Consider the following 22,991-nt stretch of genomic DNA (forward strand, 5'->3'; position numbering starts at 1 on the left):
ATTTTGAGGACCTTTAGATGGCCGAATTGGGTTTTGTAGTATTCATAAGAGTTGCAGGCTTGAATGTTAGCTTTTTAATGACACTATAATCATCCAAAAAAGAGATATATAACTCAAGTTATGATTAAATTAGTGAACAAAGGTCAAGTTATTATAGTTAGACTTAAATACTGAGATTTTGTAATTTTTAAAAATAGTAGATGGTAAAATTAACTCTTTAGGTCAACATAGAAGTTGTAAATAATTATCTTAACTTTCTAGTAAAATTAATATCTACTTGATATCATAGGTATAATCCTAGATATCACATTTATATAACATAATGTCATAAAAACCCAAGATAAGAAGAGATAATTTGTGAGTTGTGTTATTCTTTAAGTGCCTATGAATTTTGTGAAAATCATTATTTGTTGAGCAATATGAATTTTTTATGCTTCTTATGAGCATGAGATACTATGAATGAGTTTTATGTAGGATTTGATTATGTATTGGAATATTATTAATTGAATTGATGTGATGAAGTTATTGGAATATGATGATGTATGTTGTGAAACATGATGAGGATGAATTGTTGGGATATGATGATGTATATTAAGATAAATAATATGATGAGATGAGATGAATAAGTCCAATGTTGCAAACTGACACTCAAGGAGATGAGTTATGCATATTGTATTTGTTGTGATGTGTGTATTGAGTCCATCCATTAATACTTTGTTCATGAGATAATGTAAGTCTATGCAAGTGGAATATCATAGGTCACCTACCTATGCCACAGGAGGTGTTATAGTGGGGAAACCTTTAACAAAAATGAGAGTCTACCATGTTCAGTTGTAACACTTCGATAAGACCCTGAGAGATATCCCGTAGTTGAGGAGGTTTGAAAGGGATCATTATTGATGGGTGGTCCCTACACTATTTGATGGGATGGTCTCGTTCTATGACTCCTAGGCTAATTTGTATTCTCAATGATGATAAAGAAATTGGTACTACATGCATATAAAGTTATGAACATTCATTGCACGAATCTTAATTTATAATTGAGTCAAATTGTATGACTTGCTAGTTATGAATGATGAATGAATGTATAGAAATTATTATTGTGGATGTAAGGAAGGATGCTTACATGCATGTTAGATGTTATTGATGTTGTAGATGTGTGTGTCTATCCTTATGTTTTATATATGTAGTGAATGGATGAGGTGTATTCTCACTCCCTATGCTTGTGTTGCTTGTGTTTAGGCTGATCGTCATTTACAAGAATAGATCTGGTACAAGAAGATGTATTTGATGGACGAGAAGCTTAGGGTTCCATTTATCTGGAGTTTTGCTATGATTAGTGTGACATTGGGGTAGAATTTTAGTTTTAGTAATTAGTTGAAGTTGTTTTAAATTTTATATCCTCACATTGAATAGTTGGAGTTTATTTTATTAGGCGGTTTCACCTTATTTTGATTCATACAATATTTTCTTTATATTCTCTTTCATTTATTAAAGTTGTAAAAAAGTATTATGATTCCTTTTACAAAGTATTGAGACAAAATAATAATAATTTTATAAAACTTGTATAATAAATTAATTAATTCTTTATTTAACTATTTTGGGATAAAAGGGTGTCACATACTTATACTACCCACATAGATGTAGGAGATATCTATAAGTTTTTATGTGGGACAATGTAACAGTTATTCAATTGCTTAATTGTTTAAGTCGTTATTAGTTGTTCAATTGTGGTTATGATTTTAATTTGTAAAGCTAACCTATTTTTTGAGTTGCATATGGTGCTTGAAGTTGTTACTTCTTTATTTGATGATATATATGATGTTTCTTTTTGAAGTTTATCCTTGTTTTTCTATGTTGTTAGACTGCGATATTCATACTTGTTATGAGAATAGGGAAGAATTAGATTGGATGGGATACTTGGTGGATGGCCATGTTGGAGATGGCTTTTATGTTTTGTTGAGTTATATGTTCTAATACAACAGGGCGCTTGACTGACGCTAATACTTTATGTTTTCAATATTGATATGCCAGATGTATATTTATATATATATATATATATATATATATATATATATATATATATATATATATATATATATATATATACATGGTTTTGTTGTAACCATTTAAGGAGATTAATGTTTTCAAGTCAAAATTGGCAAAAACTATTTTATATTATTTTATGTTTTCTGCACCTTATACATATATGTTGACTGAATGTCCAATTAGTATTGTATGATAATCCTATCTTAGTAAATTCCTTATGTTTTTTACTGCATAGTATCTGTTTTGTATTAAGTGAAATAAGTTGTCGAATTATTACAAGAGGAGGGTTATAATAATACCGGCGTAACTTATACTAAGTATTACACTACTTAATAACCTTATATTAAATGTGAATTTTGTAAAACCAACCATAGATTGAAAGTTCTTTACTCTTAGATCATATATACAAAATTTTATATTAATCCAAAATGATTTGATACTTCATTCTTATAAAACAAAATTGACCTAATATATACATTTCAAAATATACTAAAATATGAATAATTTGATTACCTTCAAGTTCTTGTTCAATTTTAACAAAATTTGATATACACATATAAAGTTATATGAAATTTCAATCTAACGGTTGAATTTACAAAATTCACATTTAATATAAAGTTATTGAGCGGTGTAATACTTAGTAAAAATTACATCGGTGTTATTATAACTCTCCTTAGGCGTGTGATGCAACAGCGGTGGCGTGAGCATGACACGGTGCTAGTTGTGTAATATGGTGGATATGGATGATTTGTGTATCTGTTTGTTTTGGGATGTGATGATAGAATATATTGACTTAATATTGGGTTAAATTTAACATGTATGGATGTTGGAAAACTTATGATCGTATAATATGTGGCATTGAAACTATTTGTGGATATTCCTAGTGTGTTTCCGTTGGGAATGATAACCAGAATAATAACAATTAAGTGGTAGCAAAATTGAATATCCTTTTTCCCTGTATAAAAATAATATGCTCTGGAAGTAACAAAATAATTTCAGCAAAATGCACAAAACAGAAAAATAGAAATCAACAGGCACCAAATTTTTAATGTGGGAAAATCCTCAATGTGAGGTAAAAAACCCACAAGACCTAATCCAGTAAAAATTCCACTAATAATAATCAATGGATACACCACAATTCCTCCTGGAATCCCTAAGGATTGCTAGAAATAGCTCCTCACCAATATGGTGGATAATAATACAATAAAATTCTTAAATAGGTATCTAACCAAACAATAGAGAGAACCAAAATATACAAAAATTGGTATCAAACACTTCTTCTCTAAAGTTGGTTGCTCCACTCATTCTCACAGAATTTTTCTTCTTCTCTCTATTTCACAAAGAGATACAATGCATACCAAGAGCTAATACAATTAGCATATTGGACTTTTTTTATTTTATTTTTATTTTTTATTTTACTTTTTAATCAACGTGAGCCTAAATAAATTGGTGACCCACTTGACAATTTCACATATAAATGTTTTCTTTTCTCACCGTACATCTTGTGATTGTGTTTAGGTGACGAAAATTCGGACATGAGTGACATTCAAGATGTCAATAACTAAGTCATGGGTGTGCTCAGATGGTGTAACATCAGGACAAGGGGCTTCTAGGACATGAACTATATTGCATTTGGAGTTTACATTTATTTCTTTGAAACATTTTATGAACTTTTATTTTCCAAAACTTTGTTTTGAATCATTTGGATATTGAAGTACATTTTGAAAGTATTATGTGAACTATTTTACTTTTATTGTAGAATTATTTCTTTATTTCTTTGTATTATTTTATTTTGTGTGTTGAGGTAGAATAGGTGTCATGGAGACAAAATACATGAAAAAATTATTTAAAGACAAAAACTTGTGACAATATAAAATACAGCCTTTTAATTAAATAAGTCACATTTTGAACTTTTAGAAGAAAAACAAATTAGTATGCTGACAAGCCATTCCACTTATAAATACTTATTTATTTATTTATTAACACATTACCCTATAAGCATATTAACCTATTTAAGGATAGGTTCTTCAAATTTTTTGGCCTTTATAAAGTTATATATATATATATATATATATATATATATATATATATATATATATATATATATTGAAGGAAAAAAATTCTTTTTTTTTATGTACAACAATAATAAAAGTACACATAAAAACACCATAAAATTAAAGAAAAATCATCCAATTTATTTAAGGTGATTGGATTATTTATGCGTATATTCACATGCTCATTATTTCAAAATATATTACACATATATTTCTAAAAATTCTCCTTTTTAATTTTTTTTTGAATGAAACTTGAAAATTTATTCTCACAAATTTTTTGACGAAATTTGAAAAATCCTTCTTTACATAGTCTTCTCTTTCATTTAAATCGATAACCCTCCTATATATCAAGTAATTCTTCTTATCTCAAGAACCTTTATTTATTAACCTAACATTCTAACAAATAAATTCCTAAAATAAATACAATATTTCTAATTCTAAACAATATTTTAAAAATAAATAATATATTTTTATATCTAGACAATATATTATAAATTTGAAATTGAAAATTTAAATTATTTTATTATATATATATATATATATATATATATATATATATATATTATGCGTTATAAACCTACGATGTAAAATATATTAATAAGTTAAAGTAAACTTATATAAAGTTCATATTAGATTTTAAAAAGGCTTCTAACAAACTAACAAAACAGACTTGGGTTTCAAAATTATAAAGCACGCCGAATCAGATTTAAAAGAGACATAGTTTGACTCTAATTATTTTCACCCGTAAACAAATTTTGGAATTAAATTTTCATGAAATTGATAGATATAGGATCTAAGTTCAGAGACTAATTTATCATTGTGTGTGCAATGTGTGTCACCTAAATTACATAATTTAAGGTGCTTCATTAAAGACTAAGAATTAACCAAAGACTTTTAGAAATCTTAATCTCATAATTTCATGAATTTTATCTTTTAATTTTATAATAAAAATAATTTTATTTTAATCTCTAACATATATCATTTTTTTATTCTCTATAGTTTTATAAACTTTAGATTATAGATTTTATTTATAAGTAAAGTGGGTTCAAACATCTCATAGGTCCCAAGTGATCCGATAAATAAGTTCTTATATATTTTTTTATAATCATATTATTGATATAAAGTATTTATTGACTTTGTTAATGATTAATCTTTGGATTTTTTATCGTGAAACTTGACTATTTACCCTGATATCTTATTTAAGAAAAATAAATTCAGTATTATTCAAATTAATGACTTATTGATATGAACCCTTATTTATAAATATTTATAACAATATACATGATTTAATTAAAAGTGACATATTTTTTATTACATTAAAAAATATTATTATATTTTTCATTCAATTTACTTATATATTATCATTTACCAATAGATAAAAAGACATTTCTTTACCTCCAACAAAAAGTGTTTATAAATTAAAAAAGTGAGTAATTAACTTTTAAAGAGAACAATTTTTTTTTCCTACATACGTTTTTTTTTTGTATTTTGCCCATAAAAGATATATTACTGAAAGAAAAAAGAGTTAAAATACAATAGAAAGGAGTAATCATCCTTCAAAAAGCAGACACCAAAAAAAATGATATCTCTTTTATATAATGTTATGTTATAAATTATAAAATGTTATATAAATAATAAAAACAAAAATAGTACATATCTAAATAAGAAGCACAACCATAAGACCAAAATAGTGAAACAATAAAACCAAACTAGAAAAAAATTTTAAGTGACCAAAATCATATTTTATCCTTTTATATATGAATATAATCCATAAAAAAACAATTAAAAAACATAACTTCATAATCATATTACAATTTTATATTTTATATATAAAAATATATTAAAAAAAGAGAATTTATTTTTAAAGTAATATAAAATAATATAAAAAATTATCTTATAATTATATTTTATAAAAAAAAATTGGATCCTCTTAATAATGGATGCGGAAAACTTTTGGATCCTCTTAATCATAGCACCTCTAAAAGAAACTCAAGGCAATACCTGTCTATAGCAATAGACAACATGAACTAACAAAAAAAAAGGAAAATAATATCATTAAAGACTAAAATAAAATAAAATTTATAAAATATATACAACAAATGCCTAGTTAAACCTAAGCAAAGTGAAGAAAGAATGCAATGAAAGACAGGTAAAAGGGAGAAAGAGAGCTGGTGTTACACAACTGCTATATAAATAAGTCGTAATTTTTTTAATATAAAACTATTCACTAGTGTTATCTTTTATTTTTAACTCTTCCCAGAAAACACATTAGAAATTAAAATAAAAAAGAACAGACAATACCAAATCACTCCAAGAGGATAAACAACTAAACCAGTTATGAAATGAGTTTCTCATAAGACAATACTTCACTTTTTTTCTTTTTTTATAAAACAAGAATGATATGCACAGGAATAAAACTTTACTAGTAACAACTTTAAAACTCAAACGTGGGTCTTTAACATTTGGATGAAGAAAACTAGAATATATTTGTGATAAAAGCAAACCTTATGGGGGGAAAAGTGTCCCTTAGTAGCCCACAAGGCATAAAATACTTTTGAAAGAAATCAGAAAAGAATAATATGTATTACTTTGAGCTTAGATAATAGCACCTATATTCCCCCTCTATACTTACTCCTGCTTATATTATAATAATACAAGAATATTCGAACGAGTGTCCCTTGCCCACTTCTACAAGGCCAAAGTTATAAAAGAATATGCTAGAAAAATTTTCTTTTTCTTTTCCCTTTTTGCTAGAGACTATGGAAGTTCAAGTTTCTTAAGAGCCAATCAAATGCTAAAAATTGAAACAAGCCAACAAATATCAAGAGTCTAACTCAATTGGTTGGACAAATACTTGGAAGTTATAAACGTCCTTGATACCAATTTCGTTTCCCTCAAGTGTTGTAAGCCCCCTATGCTGAGTTAAATTCTCACAAGTATTGTAAATTCTTGATACCGGGGTCAATTCTCATAAATAAATAAAAACCAACAAATGACATATAATGTAACTAACAGCATGTTCATTATCCTATGATGTCCCATGTTAACATTAACAACCGGTTGAACTACACAAGATAAACCAGTCAAAGGAGAGTGTTGGTACATCAAGAGTTTGTCTCTTTCTCCATAGTCTTCAGACCTGTTCATCCATCCATGTTGGTTGGAGTTGACTAACCACTATAAAACTGTACAAAATGCAAAAATGAGAAGAGAATGAAGGAGTGGTTGACTGACTTCAACAGAAATCACAAACACCAATCATCAATCATTCTTTTCCCCCCACCATAATATCTATCATTCACACCACAACCACAAGAACAAAGCCAAGAATGATTTGCCGCTTGGCACATATATTGCCAAGAATGTTTACAGATAACCAAGGTATCACCAAATATGTCACTAGGAGATACAAACCAACCTCGGCCTCTAATCCCCCATCAATTGTGGTTCAGTTGCTGACCTGAACATGCCCTTTCCTCCATTCTTTCCCCTGAGGAAGAATGATATGCTGAAGATTGCAAACCGTTGTGGTTATGGTAGGAGCCACTGACATTTTGGTAACTGGGAGCTCCAAACCTGTTGTGCACTTTTGATGCTCTTGCATCTTGTTGCATGTTAGGAGAATTCCAGGTTTCGGCAGAGTCAGAATGCAAAGGTTCAGAACCAGATGAACTAATTGATTGTGATGAGAGGACAGAATCAGTACCATTATCCTTTTCCTTGCCCGAGTTGTTTGAGCCATCAGCATCAGTTTTCTTTGCAAATCGTCCTCCAGTACCCCTTGCCCTTCTCATAGCATGCTGATGCCGAGATTCATGCAGATATGGCTGTGTAGAACAGAAGTTAGCATAGCCCAATAGAGATCCCAAAAAGATTAAGCAAGGCAGTAGTACTAGTAGTAAACGATAAACTACAAGTTGTTCCTTATTTACAATTTATGATTTTCTGCATAGGGAACATGTTCATGAAGATTTTCATTGTTCCAACTTCCAAATTTGGAATAAAGGAGAATCAATTTGTTGCATCATTAATCAAACATAATCATGGACAAAATAGACATTACTGAAAATGATATTAATGCACAAACATCTTGAACTACACACTAACAAAAAACTGATCTTTCGGTAGACAATGGTATAGTATTACAACAGGAATCTCACATTCCAAAATTTTCACCTAAACATATACAATGTCTGTGAGCATGTTATGCCCTTTCAAACACAATCACATTCATATGGAATATAAATGAACAAAAAATTTCGAAGTAGCTAGGTGACTTACAAAGTGTACAATAGATCCCTGGCTTATTTACTACAAAACAGCTATAAAACAGAGGAATTCAAAAGCAGAATATTGCCCAAAAATGGATTTGCATGGGGAGATGGACTGGATATGAGAAATAAGCTAGTCAGGTTAGCCACTGATCCTGCAGCAACCTTATTGTCTTTCAAGATCCAAACAAGTTTTAAAGATTTAAGCTCAAGGAAAATTAAATTTTATAAGGTCCGAAAATTGCTAGGCTTCTGTTTCACTTACATAGTATCCTAGGTGGATAAACTTCACTGGTTAGTTAAAATTTATTCTTGTCCCAATGATTTTTGTTTTAAGATCAGCAAAAGGAGAGTAATGAGGTTTAGTTCACTAGTGCAGTTAAAGGCAACATAGCTGAAAATAAAATATGGTAAGATATTACTTGCCCAAATAATAAAATATGGTAAGATATTACTAGCCCAAATTACTACAGCAGGAAAAAAAACAAATATGCAGAAAGATTAAAGATAGCTCTGATGCATTTTACCTTTCTAGATTTTATTAGCTTCTTTTCAAGCTCTGCTTTAGCACGAGCCTGTCTTCTCCTCAGAATTCCTTGGTACTGTTTGGCATTAACATACACAGGCTCTTGAGCCATCTCAAGCGGCAAAGGCATTCTGGCATGAGGCATTCCTATAAAAGGAGCATATCCCTAATGATAAAAATATCATATTGTTATTTATCTCTCAGTTATCCAAATATCACCAATGCTATAAACAAGACAATAGACAAAACAAAATGAAACAAATTTATCATTATTCCCTTAAAGATTATGTACTGACCACATTTCTTATCAGACTAATTTGTGAAAATTGCAAATCAGTAATTGTTATACTATGTAATAACCTTAACACAGATTAATGTCACATACCATCTGTTGGTGACCATAAGCTGCCATCATGCCCCCATAATACGGATCCTGATAAGGATTTGTAGCACATGCCTGCATCAAAAGAATTTGAAGAGTCCAATCCATTCCAAAGGCATGCAACTATAAGTTCTATAACAAAGATTTACCATGAAAATGATATGCATGAATCAGCAACAATTTACACTATAGAACAAAATCATTGATATTTGGACCATGTCTATATGTTAAAACAGTGATAACAATTAAGGAAAAAATACTAACAATTGAATGACCAACAAGTTCCAGCTGTGGCGCCTGTGTAAGGCATTCTTCGCGCATGGAAGGTGCAGATGATGCTGTGTGCTGCATCCCTTGCTGTTCTTGCCCATAATTTCCTGCAAAGAAAAATAAAAATAAATATATTAATACTTGGAAGAATGAAAAAAAAGTACATCAAATAAAATTTGAAGTGCTAATTCATCTGACTATGTTCCCTAATTTCATCATTTGTCTTTAAATGGTTCCATGACACTCTAAAGCACCTGGTTCATTAGGAGCAGCAGGCTGTGAATCCTTAGTGGCATCATCATCTTCCTCATTCATTCCACTATTGGACAATGACTGGCCTTCTTCATTGGATTCTGAATCACCATTAGGACATTCAAGAGACGACGAATTGGACGCATTTGCCCCAGCCATTGTTTGGGCCAAGGGATTGTACCCAATACCACGCCACCAAGGCTCAGAATAAACACCACCAGACTGAAAGGTATGAGGATCTGACCTCAGTCTATTTGCAGTTTCAGACTTGGACTGCATGCCTTCAGATCCCTACAAAAGCAACATACACAGTGATACACAAATCTTATTCCTTACATTAAAACAAACCCAACTCTCAGTAAAACAACATTCACAAGCTTCATAAGGTTCAATTCAATCTTGGGAAAAAAAATTCAAAATACCCCCCACCCCCAAAGTGAAAGATTCATCATAAAAACAAGCAAGTAAACAATTCTTCTTAACCAGCCAAAAGATACAAAACTGGTATGCATTTTGTGTTCTCTAGGCCATACACTAGAGTTGCAAAACTCTTGAAAGGTAGCATCTTTCAAATAACAGTTAAAGCTATAGAAAGATAATTAACCAGGGGAACTAACACTAGCCTAAAAAATCTTAGGCCATATTTAGTCAAACAGACAACCAAACATAACCACAGGAAAACCATAGCACACATCAACAACATATGCAGTCTAACTGTCGGTCAGTGCCAGACAACCTACCACACACTACCTACGAAGCTCAGTTTCAAAAATTCTCACCAAAATTGTTACTTAACACCACCTCAAAACCCCCAATTCTCCCCCTTTTCTTCCCACATTCACAACCAACCCCACCACAGATAAAATTCCCTTCCCGCCACGAAAAAAAAAAAAAACTTTTCGTGATTCCATTCAAGAATTCTCACATCACAACCCAAACAATCACAGAATTCTCCGACTCATCTCCAAAAAAAAATCAGCCCAGAAGAACGAACCCAAAAACCCTAATCCCCAAACAAGACTGAGGGAAAAAATGAATCACGCAATCAAACTAAACCCCCAAACCAATCGAAGCAAAGAAATCAGAGCCCTCACTTACCCAAGGAAGAACAGAAAACCCTAGATTTTGGGTCCTCAGATTCTGATAGAAAATTCAAAGGAGCTAACCTGATTCCTCTTTCTTCTCTCTCTCTCTCTCTCTCTGTCACACACACACCCACAGTTCTCTCAATTTAGCACCAGAATTTAATTAATAGCAACAAACAACGCCAATAATAATAATAGAGAAAATCAAAATAAAAAATCCGAAACAGACATTTTAAAAAACCTTTTTTTTTTTTAATTTTAAAAAGGAAGAAGAATCGTAACACAACAACAACAATAACAATAACACTCTCTCACAAAGTCTTTGGTCTTGGTCTTTTAAAGTCTCGAGTCCTCAAAGCGCATTTTTATTTTTATTTTTCCGCTTCGAGAGACGAGGGTAATGATGACGTCACCTGCCTGTGGGGTCCGCGCGGACACGTGGAGCGGGAAACCGGGTTTTCCGGTGGCGGGGGAGGGTAACCGGAGACAGCCGGTTTGGGAGTGAGGTTATCGACAAAGGAAAGTGTGGGCCACGTGACACGCACTTGAGAAGCAGAAATCCGCGAAACGCGTGGCCTCTGTGTGGGGACCACATCGTTCCAGCGATGACAGCAACGTTGGCCACGTGTCCTCTTCTAGCTTTTCAATTGCAAATGCATCACCCCTTTTAGTTACCCTTACCTTACCCTACCCCAACCTCTTTTTTTTTAGGGTTTACTTGTTCCTTAGAATCGATTATCGATTTGGTTCGATCTAAAGTTATTTGGAAGTGAAATATAGGGGAATGTTTGAATGTACAATGGAATTTTCAGGTTAGAAACATGTTAATTGAAGAAGGAATTTTTTTTTGTTGTTGTTGCTGTTAATTATGGAGAAAGAATGTTATTCTACATTTTAAATTTGGTTCAAACACATGATAAATTAAAATTTTTTAAGTTTGAGTTGGATTTGGTGTTGTTTTTTTCTAATCTTTAGGTGAGAATTTTTGTAAGCATAGTAATGAACGAGTTTCTACAATAAGGGTTGTAGATATAAGTAAAGTTTACTTTGAAATCATTACATTGACTATTGAGTGTGATGCGGATGAACATTAAACATGAGATATTGATTATTTAGGGTTTTATAATGTTTAAAATTTACTTTAAAGTTGAAATTCACTACTTTGAGTGTGATCAATTGGTCTTATAGTGTTTAAAAAAAATTAAAATCATTTTGATAATTAATAATAAATTAATATTTAGTTTGTAATTGCATGATATATTGATCATGAATAAATAATTTTAAATTGTAAATGACTAAATTATAATTTCGATCATATATATAATTTTAATCTCTCTAAATAACTCTATTTTAAATTAATAGAATCAAAATTATATATTAATACAAATTATAACATATAAAATACATAACTTTATGTTTAAAATTAAATACATATCTTATAACATATAAAATATATTTAAAATTTATGCAAATAATTAAAACGGTCATATACATTTATTTTTAATTTTGATATCTTTTAGAAATATTTATCATTTTTTAATTTATAAATAAAATTAAAAAGGATAAGTTTTAAAAAGATAAAATATTTAAAAAATTATCAATATAAGTTAAAATAGTTAGATTGAATGAGAGTATATTTAGAAATATTTTTTTAATGAGAGCAATTTTATGGATTTGTTAATGAGAATGTTTTGACATTTTTTTAAATTTTTTTTAAATCAAATTTTTATTTCTTTTTAGAAATTAATAACTATAATGATTCATTATGATCATTACATCTGTGTGTGCGCGCTTGTGTGTTTGTATCTATGTTTGTGTCAGTATTAGTGTCTCTGTGTCTTTGTGTTTGTGTCTGTGTGTGTCTATGTCTTTGTGTATGTCTCTATGTCTACGTGTCTGTATCTATGTGTGTGTGTAAAAGTTTGTAAATTTCAAAAAAAAAATTAAACTATTTGATATTTTATTTTATTAATTCAAATTGATAGATAATCATAAACATTTTATATGTTGATTTGAATTTATACAACGAAGTATGATATGATTTTCAATTTTTTTTTAAAAATTTGCAAACTTGATCTATATATTAAGAACTTTTAATTCAACAGATAAATCAATGAAATTTAATGTATAACATGAGTTATTGAATAAAGTAAGTTTAGGTAAATTTACTCATAAGCAGAGTAAATCTAAGTTTCCTATGGGATTAGCCCATCAAAAACTATACCCTTCGATACTCAATTAGGGACTAGATCCTGACCTTATACCTTACTCGATTGGTCTTTTTATACATGTATGTTTAGACCTTGTCCACATATGAATCAACGTTGGTCACTTATAATTGGTATGTATTGACCTTACCCACATATTGTATCAGCTACCCACTTCAAGAGTTAACAACAACTCAATAAGGGTTTTCAACAATTAGACTCGTAGATTACCACATCAATATCCTCACAATTGAATATCCAACTTTTGAAAATAACACTTCCTTTAATCTTAAGTTAATCAACATGCCTAAATGTCTAAAGTATTCTCAACACCAACACGTTAACCAGTCAACAATATCAACATAACATGCTTAAATGCCTAAAACATTCTCAACATCACACCTCGACAATATTCATGTATATGCATTACCTCATATCAATGGATATAAATCTAACATCATTAGTCAATTTACAACAAAAATGCACCTTAACAATTCAACTACATAACCATCTGCATATATTATTCCAAATCAATATGCATAGACCCCAACCACACCTAACAACATACAACATACAATAGATTCATCTAACAAATCTATGATCGACAATTAATCATATAAACAAGTTATTATAAGGCAACCTCTACTTGGCGTTATCCACCCTACACCCGATAACATTAAGATAGAAAGTCCTTTGTCTCGTCTATGTCTGATGTCAATCAATTCATGTCCAACATGGATGAGGTAGTGACCCCTAAGCCTGGTGCGACAAAGTCCCACATTCAACTCCATTCTAGGTAGAGACGAGTTTATTTCCTTACGTCCGGTATTACTCCTTTGTTGCTCAATGCCAAATCAGACATAGACAATTCTCTCATCTCATGCTTAGTGCCACCAACCCTACACCCATGCATGAACAAGACAAAGACTCCTTGATTTGAGCCATGCCCAATGCGACAAAGGCATGCCCAACGTGAAGATGAGTTTTGCACTTCACAGATGCTCGAATTTGCTCACAACACTTGAAAATTAGAAAATTTCCCATATGGAACACAATAATATATATATATATATATATGTGTGTGTGTGTGTGTGTGTGTGTGTGTGTGTGTGTGTGTGTGTGTGTGTGTGTGTGTGTGTGTGTGTGTGTGTGTGTGTGTGTGTGTGTGTGTGTGTGTGTGTGTGTGTGTGTGTGTGTGTGTGTGTGTGTGTGTGTGTGTGTGTGTGTGTGTGTGTGTGTGTGTGTGTGTGTGTGTGTGTGTGTGTGTGTGTGTGTGTGTGTGTGTGTGTGTGTGTGTGTGTGTGTGTGTGTGTGTGTGTGTGTGTGTGTGTGTGTGTGTGTGTGTGTGTGTGTGTGTGTGTTCACAACTCATTTTCAACTAAAGATAGCACATGCAACAACATCCATGGTAGAATCATCAAGATTCCTTCAACATGCTTCCAACACTCAAAACTCCACCTTTCATCATACAATCCAAAAAATTCAACATACACAACCACATTTTAATAGCAATCAAGCAATATGCAAATCATACAACTCAACACAAATAAGGTTCTAATTTCTCTTATCTCAACTCCAAGCAGATAGAGGAAGAAGAAGAACTAGCTTCGAGCTTCTTCAAGGAAACTCCTCACGATAACACCCCAGATTCACGATTCTAAAGACTTGAATCAATAAACACAACTAATTAAACTTTGGGGAAAGAATTCACCATCTTAAAAGAAGGTTCAAAGATAAAAAGAAACTCACAAACTCCATAAAGCTTCTCTCTAGCTTATCTCTCTAAAAATTTTAATAACTGAATTTATGTGGGTTAATTATTAAAAGAAACCTTACAAACTTCTCCTTTCAGATTCAAATTAAACCTCTATTTAGAAAAATCTTTTAAAACACCTAAAGACTTCTAAGAAATTTCTTAACTCCTAAAGTTTCTCAATACTATACCTCAAGACATTACAAAACATAGTTATCATTAAAAGATAACAATTAACAAAAAAAACTATAGTGTTATAATAATAGTTAAAAATGATTTTATATCATAATATATAAAATATTTTTTTTATATAAAATGTTCATGTTAAAATATTAGTTAAATAAAAAATAATAATTTTATATGATTGATGGATATTATTTTTGCTAGTTATGGAAATAGAATGTAATATATAAACTTAAAAGTGAGAAAATAAATAATATTAAAAATATTTAATTGATTGTTCAAAAAACTATGTTTAACTGAGAGAGTAAATAGAATAAGTATTGTATTGTATATTCTTATTTTTAATATATTTAAATATATTTTTAATTTCTATAATATATCATTATTTTGATTTTGACTTTTGTAAAATGATTTATTTTATAATTATCCCTGTAAATTTTTTTTTTTTAAAGTTTGATCCTTTTTATTTTATTTTAGCCCTTACTATATATATATATATATATATATATATATATTCATATAATTCCTATATTATTTTATTTATTTTAAGTTAAATCCTTTGAAAATAAAAAGTAGTAGAAACTAAAAATAAATTATTCATATATTATAAGAATTTTTAAAACAATAACATATCACGAGGACTAAAAAAATAACAAAACTAAAAGAAAAGAAATTTACAAGAACTATATTAAAATATATTCAAGTTTTATAATAAAAGATAGGAAAATATATTAAAGTTAAAATATTTTTATGTAATGATTTATTATCAAATATTTGATATAAGGTGTCTTAAAATATTAAAATATTTATTTAATTTTTATATTTTTAAGACTTATTGTATAACTATATAACGTTCATTACAAAATAAACGTTATTATATTAGTGGATAAAAAAATGTTGGATACCTTTATTAGTACTACTACCTTTTTTTTATAATAAAATTTAATACAATTATTTTTTCTTTCAGAAAGTACAAATACAATAACCTTTCTGTACCCGTGTTTCATGTATTTTAAAACGAAACGACGTCACTGGACCAGTTCTAGGTGTATAAAATTACTCATATCATAATATCAAAATTTCGTTAAACTCGTTCCTAATTCTACTCCTAACAAGGTCAGGGGTTCGAATCCTGTTTTGTATATGTTGCTGCGTTAAATTTTGGGGTCAGTTATCCCACTCTTTGAAGTGTTTCTAACGTAGCGAAAAGATTAATCACTGCTATCAGCGATAGATATTCCAGGAACGAACTTAAAAAAAAAAAATCTCTTGTTCACATTAAACACTAATAATAATAATAATAATAATAATAATATTATTATTATTATTAATGATAGTAATAATAATTTAAGGAAAAAAAATTGAAGTTTTATTTGTTTTCTTTGATGAGGATGAGGGAACGTGAATCTCACTTGTTGGTGAGGACAGCAATCTCACAGCGGATTAACAGTGCTTTTGTTTTCATTATTTTTGTTTTAATGGTAAACACAGTCATGAGAAAACGTGTTTCACTGCTTTCTTAATGAAATTAAATTCTCATTGAAAACACTCAATTGGATAATTTCTCCTTTTTATATATATTTTTTGCCATTAAAGTCAAAGAGATTCTTATTGAAGATTGCACATTGCAAGATGTGGGATAACGACTTGCATGTTAAATTTGAAATGGAATTTATCCAAACATTGTAACTTAAAAAAGTTACTTCCTTTAATTCTGAATATATATAAAAAAAAACTCATATTTATTAGTTTCAAATATAACTAAATTTTAATTAAATTCACTTTATTTAATGTTGTTATCATCAAAATAATTTTTTATTTAATTAAGAGTGTATTTGTAATGATACTTTGCAACCTAGTTTAATAAATTTGAAGCCAATTCTACTTGTATCAAACTAATATTCATTAGTGTCAAATTACTTGGCCTCAAGATTTTGAGGAAAAAAAATGCTCCGAAAAAGCGATCAAATTTATTCTTATAGGAAAAAAGACAAAATATAAAGTAAGAATAAATATTTCGACGACGGAGGATAAAACATTATTTTTAATATATTTTTAGCACAATAGTAGTAATGAAGTAAAATTATATTGAATAATATGCCCATAAAATTTAGAATATATTATTTTCTACAAATAATTTCCACGTATTTCATTAAAAATTAAATATTCTTTTATTCGTTATTATTTCATAATTTTACATTTTATAAATAAAATATTTCTTTTTTAATTTTTATATGTGTGATTTTTTTAATTCTTATAATTTCATAAATTTTATGATGATAAATATTAAAAAATTATATATATCAGGCTAAAATATAATATTTTAATTATAAAAAATTAGAAAATGAAGTTTATAAAATTTTTAAAAATATTTGAACCTTAATTAAATTAGTAGCTTAATTTTAATTATATTTTTAACTATATGCATACATAAAATACCGCTTATTTGTCAATAGCCATTTTTTTATTTATTTATGAGTTGAAGGCTTGATATTTATTTCACCTAAAGGAGAGGAGATGAATTGCAACACTTTTGATTTTGAGATTGTTTTATTAATTATAACTTTTTGTTGTTTAGATGTCAGTAGTTGTTAAGAACTTTGAGTTAAGGGACCTTGAGAGTATTTTGGTCTCTGGACAGTTAAACCAGAGATAAGTAGAGTCAATTTAGATAGGTATAAAAGGATTTTCTTAAGTTTTGAGTCTCATAACTCAAGTTTTCAAAAAATTTAGAGAGATAGACTAGTGAGAAGTTCTCTAAACTTGAGTAGACCTCTCCCCTTTTCTTCGCTAGCTTAGAAACCTTTCCACTCCTTCTTGTAGCTGATAAAAGTTGTTGAGTTGAAGGATTAGGCCTTATGAAGTTGGACGCACCTTCAAGGTATCGAATGTGAATCCAAGGTAGGGGGCTTTGTCTCACTCACATTGGGCATATATGATTGGTGACATTGGACATGAGAAGAGAGAATCGTCTCACGTTGGAATCATGCTGAACGTGGGTTGAATGGTGTTAAGTGTGAAGAGAGAGACTCGTATTTGCCTGGGTTCAAGTCGAGTGCTAGTGTGTGTGGCATCAAGCGTAGGTTAGGTAAAGACCCTTTGCCTGATTGAGGTTGAGTGTGGGTTTTACCACATTAGCCGCAAGAGAGGGGAAGACTCTCTATCTCAATCACGCCAAGCACGAGTAATTTGGCGTTGAATGTGTGCAAGATAGGGAACCCTCTGCCTCAATGGCGTTAGGCGTCCTAAAGTGACACTTGACATGGGTTGCATGAATTTTTATGTGTTGTTTAAGTTGTTTTCTAGTATGCAAGGTGATGAATAAGTTGTATGATGGATAATTTATGATGATGAATCTATATGTCATGAGTTGATTTATTACATGAGGATGTGTATGCTATTAAAATATGAGTTGATAGATGTTTAAATTGTAAAGTTGCATGTTGTTAATTTGTTCAAGTTGTTGAGTTATTAAGTTGTTAGGCATGTGGTAGAGATACATGTCTTTGCTATAATACATAAAAACTAAAGGAGAGTAAGTTTGCTTTCAAAAATTTGTATCTCATTGTATGGATATATGTTGTGGTGTTCTAAGAGCTCAAGTGTTGAAAAACCTTTAATAAGTATGTTGACTTCTAAATGATAAGCTATTGTGTTGTCTCCTCTAAATGATATGTGGTATCCGTATGTTGACAAGGTCGAGGTATACATGTAGGATCTAATCACTTAAACTGCTCACCTTTATTATAGAAGATTTTTTACGACGCATTAAATATAATTATGTGTTGTCGTGTTAAATATGCTAAAGTTGATTAATCTCTTGGGCTATATGTTGTATTGTTGCTAAAGAAGTTGTATGATATATATAAATATATATATATATATATATATATATATATATAGAGAGAGAGAGAGAGAGAGAGAGAGAGAGTGAGAGAGACACACACACATATATGAAGTTAGTTAAGTTAAAAATGTTGTGAGTTATTCAATTATATAGTATGGTGAATTTTTTCATTAGTTTACCTTGTGTTTTTCTTGTGGTTAAAATTACAATGGTCATACTAAGTATGGGAACAAGACAAAATTAACTGGACTGCTTGGTTAGCTAAGTGGTATGTGATGCTGGAGATAACTCTTTTCCGTTGTTGTTTCTCTTATATATTGTGATCTTGTATAGTCGTTTGACTAACAAGTAGGACTTATTTTGCATAATGTTATGTATTTGGTGTAGTTGTATTTATATTTGTAATGGGTATGTGTATGACTCATAAGGGTTTTTATTTTCAATTGTTTGTTGTTCTATCCTATACATGTATAACTTACACGATTACTTATATAATTATTGCATGACAAACCTAATTATGTTTTATGTTGTGTGTGCATTCTACAACATAGTAACTAAACTATAATAAGTTTAGTGACCTACCAAATCATTACATAAATTTATATTTTTCTTTAAAATTAATTCAACTTAAATTAAGTGTTCATAAGACAAGTTTGTTTGTGTCCTTTACCTAATCCAAAATTTCTTAAAGCCAATTTTACAAATTTGAATGTGACTCAATCAAAACTTAACAAATATGAGAACAAGATGAAATGAATCTAGCTTATTAGCATAGTATATTAATTTCAAATTTATATGTAGTAACATTATGGAATTAAGACATTTAATTTACTATAATTAAATCATATTTTACAACATATATTTTAAAAGATAAATAATATTAATATAAATAAAATATTATGTTAAATAAAACTCATTTATTAATCTAATAAATTACGTTATTAAAACATGATTATTTAAAAATCATTAAATATATAATATTAGACCAAATTGAAACAACTCAAAAGATAATTCAAACCTATATTTAAAATAATTGGAATCTAATTTGTTAAGCTTAAATTCATAAAAAAAAATCCTTATAAACCAACCAAATTAGTAAGACGCGTCAAGTTCATGAAAACTCCCACAACTAAGTAGGATTAGAACAGTTTTAGTTTTATTGTAATCGCCACCTCTAATATTTTATATTTTACTGAACACAGTTGAAGAAATAAGATTATTAAATAGAAATGGCATTGTCCTAAAAAAATAATAAATAAAGATGACATCAATTGTATGATGCCTGCATATATATTCCATTAAATTATGTACTCATCACACACACAACCTTTTCCCCAAAGCAATATAGTCAAACTCATTGTTTTTGGGATCTGAGTTATGGAAGACATTGATAAGAACTAAATATCCAGAGGTTTAATACCATCACCGAACATGTATAAAGATGATATCAACTAAGCAAGTAACATCATGCCCATAAAATCAAACAGATTGTTCTTTGACATAGCATGTGAAATTGACAGGTTTGATGACCAAACATCTCTTCTATATATTGCTTATTCAGTAAAGTTGACACAATTTTGATTCTTTGAAAATGCTCCAATAACTACTTAGACACTGATTAAATAAATCTTTAAACAATTACTTTAGGAAATTAAATTAAGAAGACAAAAATGGATTTTTTTTCTCTGTGAACTAAAACCAATTTCCTTTCCTTACCCCAGAAGTTAGATGAAGAACTTTTTATAATAATCAAATACAGAAGTTACTTGCCCCAACTTTTTATAAATTTCTCTCGATTACTTTAGGAAATTAAAATACGAAGATAAAAATGGATTAAATTTTTTTTCTGTGAGCTAAAATAACATTTACTTACCACAAACTCTTTGGAGAAGTCGGATAAAATAACATTTTATAAAAATCAAATACAGAAGTTAATTTTAAGGTTTAAATATTTATTTAGTTCCAATACTAAACAATTTTTACTTTTTAAGTCTATATACTAGAAAATCATGTTTTAATTTCTATATAACACTTTCAATTCCGTCCTTGTAGATGTTAAATAAAACTTAATGCAGTAAATGATGTCTGACATGACCACATAAGTTGTGTTTTACGTAGTATTTGTACTATTTTTACATTTTGGTCGATATATTTGTATAATATTTATATTTTAGTTTCTACACTTGCAAATTATGTTTTTAATCCTTATCTAGATAAGTTATTTTAAATTTTCTTACATCAACTAATTTTAATTTATAATCTCAAGGTTGTAGAGTTTAGTTACACATTTTAGACAAGACAAAATAATTTGCAAGTAACTGTTTATATTAACACTCCTTGCAGTGGTAGAGTGTTTTTACATCATTTTAATTTTGTTACATGAAACACTAAAATATATATGATGTATTACTAGTGGAAAAAACACTTTTAAAATTGATCATTTTTTACTTTTAAAATCGGTTCTCTGTCCAACTTTAAAAGAGCCGATTTTAAAAAGTTGTACTTTTAACATCGGTCATGCATCAACCGATTTTAAAAGTAAGACTTTTAACATCGATTACACAAAAAAAAATGTTCATATAAGAAGTAAATTATTTAGTTTCTTAATGTACTAAAAGATAAAGATTGTATAAATATAAAAATAAAAAAATGAAAATAGAATAGAAATTAAAACGTAAAGTGCAATGTACATAGAAATTGTTCATATTAAGAATAAAATATGTTTAGTATCACCTTGTCATTCACTAGTAGTGTCTATAGTAAAGTAAAAGAATTGTATGTTTAGAGACTAAAAAGTAGAATTTGTATAAATATAAAAACTAAATGAATAATTAACCATACTTTTAACTTATAAAAAAAATTTAATTCATTTTTCTTGTATTATTTTTTTTCTTATAAGTGCTTGTTAATTTATTTTTATCCCAATAAAATTTTAATTTACAATTATTTGAGCAACATTGTAGATATCAAACATCTGAGCAACTCAATGGAGTTTGACATTTAGATTTTCAATAAATCAGTAACATAAAGTGTCAACTTTAAGGATACCTGATAAATCCAGTTATCGTCCACCATATGGAAAATCATTTCTTCATAGTTATCCTCTCTATGTAACCATTTATCTTTAAGGTCTACTGAAATACAAAAAATGTAATCAGAATGTAGTCATAAGTTCAACCGTAACTCCAACATGTGTGACAAATACACATAAGTACAGACTTGTCGAACCTAACAGTAACAGGTACAGAAGAATAGTATAAAGACCAAAATAACACATAAATTATAAAAATAAATAAATAAAAGAAATTGTACTATCCGTATCGCGAAGCCGAGCTTGAGTTCGGCACTAAAGTACTAAACGACATCGGATATACGCCACATGACATCGGCCAAAGCAAAGGTCCACTACATATCGGGCCGAGACCAACCTCAGGCCCAAATCAACGTTACCCTCGCATAAGAGAAAAACCTTAATTCACATCAAGGTACGTGCACTATAATATTAGACGATTACACTATCAAAGACTAACTTTAGCATCGAAGCCTCTTTTGCAGGAACCTCCCCCACTTCGGAGCAACCAGCGTACCTAGCGAAGAAGGCTCACCAATCTTGTCCAGCAGATCGTCTCTCACGACCGATCTCCGGTAAGAACAGAAATATAAGGAAGAAATATTTGATATGTTTTGTTATTAGAACTATGGTTGATATGCAATGATATAAAGATAATTCTTCTAACATTTACGATCATGGATATTATGCACAAACAAGCCAACTTTAATGTAACAAACTAGCTAATTGTTTGTAAGTTGATCAGTATTGACATGTACAAGTTTGGTGGTTAAATAGAATCAAACCAATTTAGGAGAGTAACCAATTAAGTATGAATGTTTAGAGTAGTTGCATTGATGTTAAAAATTAACTGGTAAGTTTAAAGGCATCAATGAAAAGTCCATAGGTAAAACCCATTTTAAGGTTGTTGAGGAGTGCAACTGGAAAAGTAACTTTCGGCCGGCTGTAATAGAACTTGGTGACATATTCTGTGAGAAGAACACATAAAACTACAACAATAACATCATTAATTCTGAGAGCTCCAAATGACAAAGAGATTGTT

The 22,991-nt window shown here is 29.4% G+C and overlaps 1 protein-coding gene across 3 annotated transcripts; it reads right to left on the reverse strand.

Annotated features, from left to right (window-relative positions):
* Nucleotides 1–7,074: 7,074 nt before the first annotated feature.
* Nucleotides 7,075–11,222, reverse strand: NF-YA9 (nuclear factor Y, subunit A9). Of its 3 annotated transcripts, XM_020378492.3 has the most exons (7): nt 10,903–11,222; nt 9,807–10,095; nt 9,547–9,659; nt 9,286–9,357; nt 8,902–9,066; nt 7,810–7,930; nt 7,075–7,707 (listed from the first exon to the last, which is right to left on the reverse strand). In XM_020378492.3, the coding sequence occupies exons 2-7, from the start codon at nt 10,081–10,083 to the stop codon at nt 7,541–7,543; spliced, it is 915 nt and encodes a 304-aa protein (XP_020234081.1). In that variant the 5' UTR covers nt 10,084–10,095; nt 10,903–11,222; the 3' UTR covers nt 7,075–7,540. The 3 variants fall into 3 exon arrangements, with proteins under 3 accessions (XP_020234081.1, XP_082927319.1, XP_020234010.1); XM_083071193.1 differs by having other exon boundaries at nt 7,075–7,930; nt 10,971–11,222; XM_020378421.3 differs by having other exon boundaries at nt 7,075–7,930; nt 10,903–11,221.
* Nucleotides 11,223–22,991: the final 11,769 nt, after the last annotated feature.

The sequence above is a fragment of the Cajanus cajan genome, chromosome 3, assembly GCF_000230855.2.
Source record: "Cajanus cajan strain Asha chromosome 3, NIPB_CcT2T_4, whole genome shotgun sequence".
Classification (NCBI taxonomy): domain Eukaryota; kingdom Viridiplantae; phylum Streptophyta; class Magnoliopsida; order Fabales; family Fabaceae; genus Cajanus; species Cajanus cajan.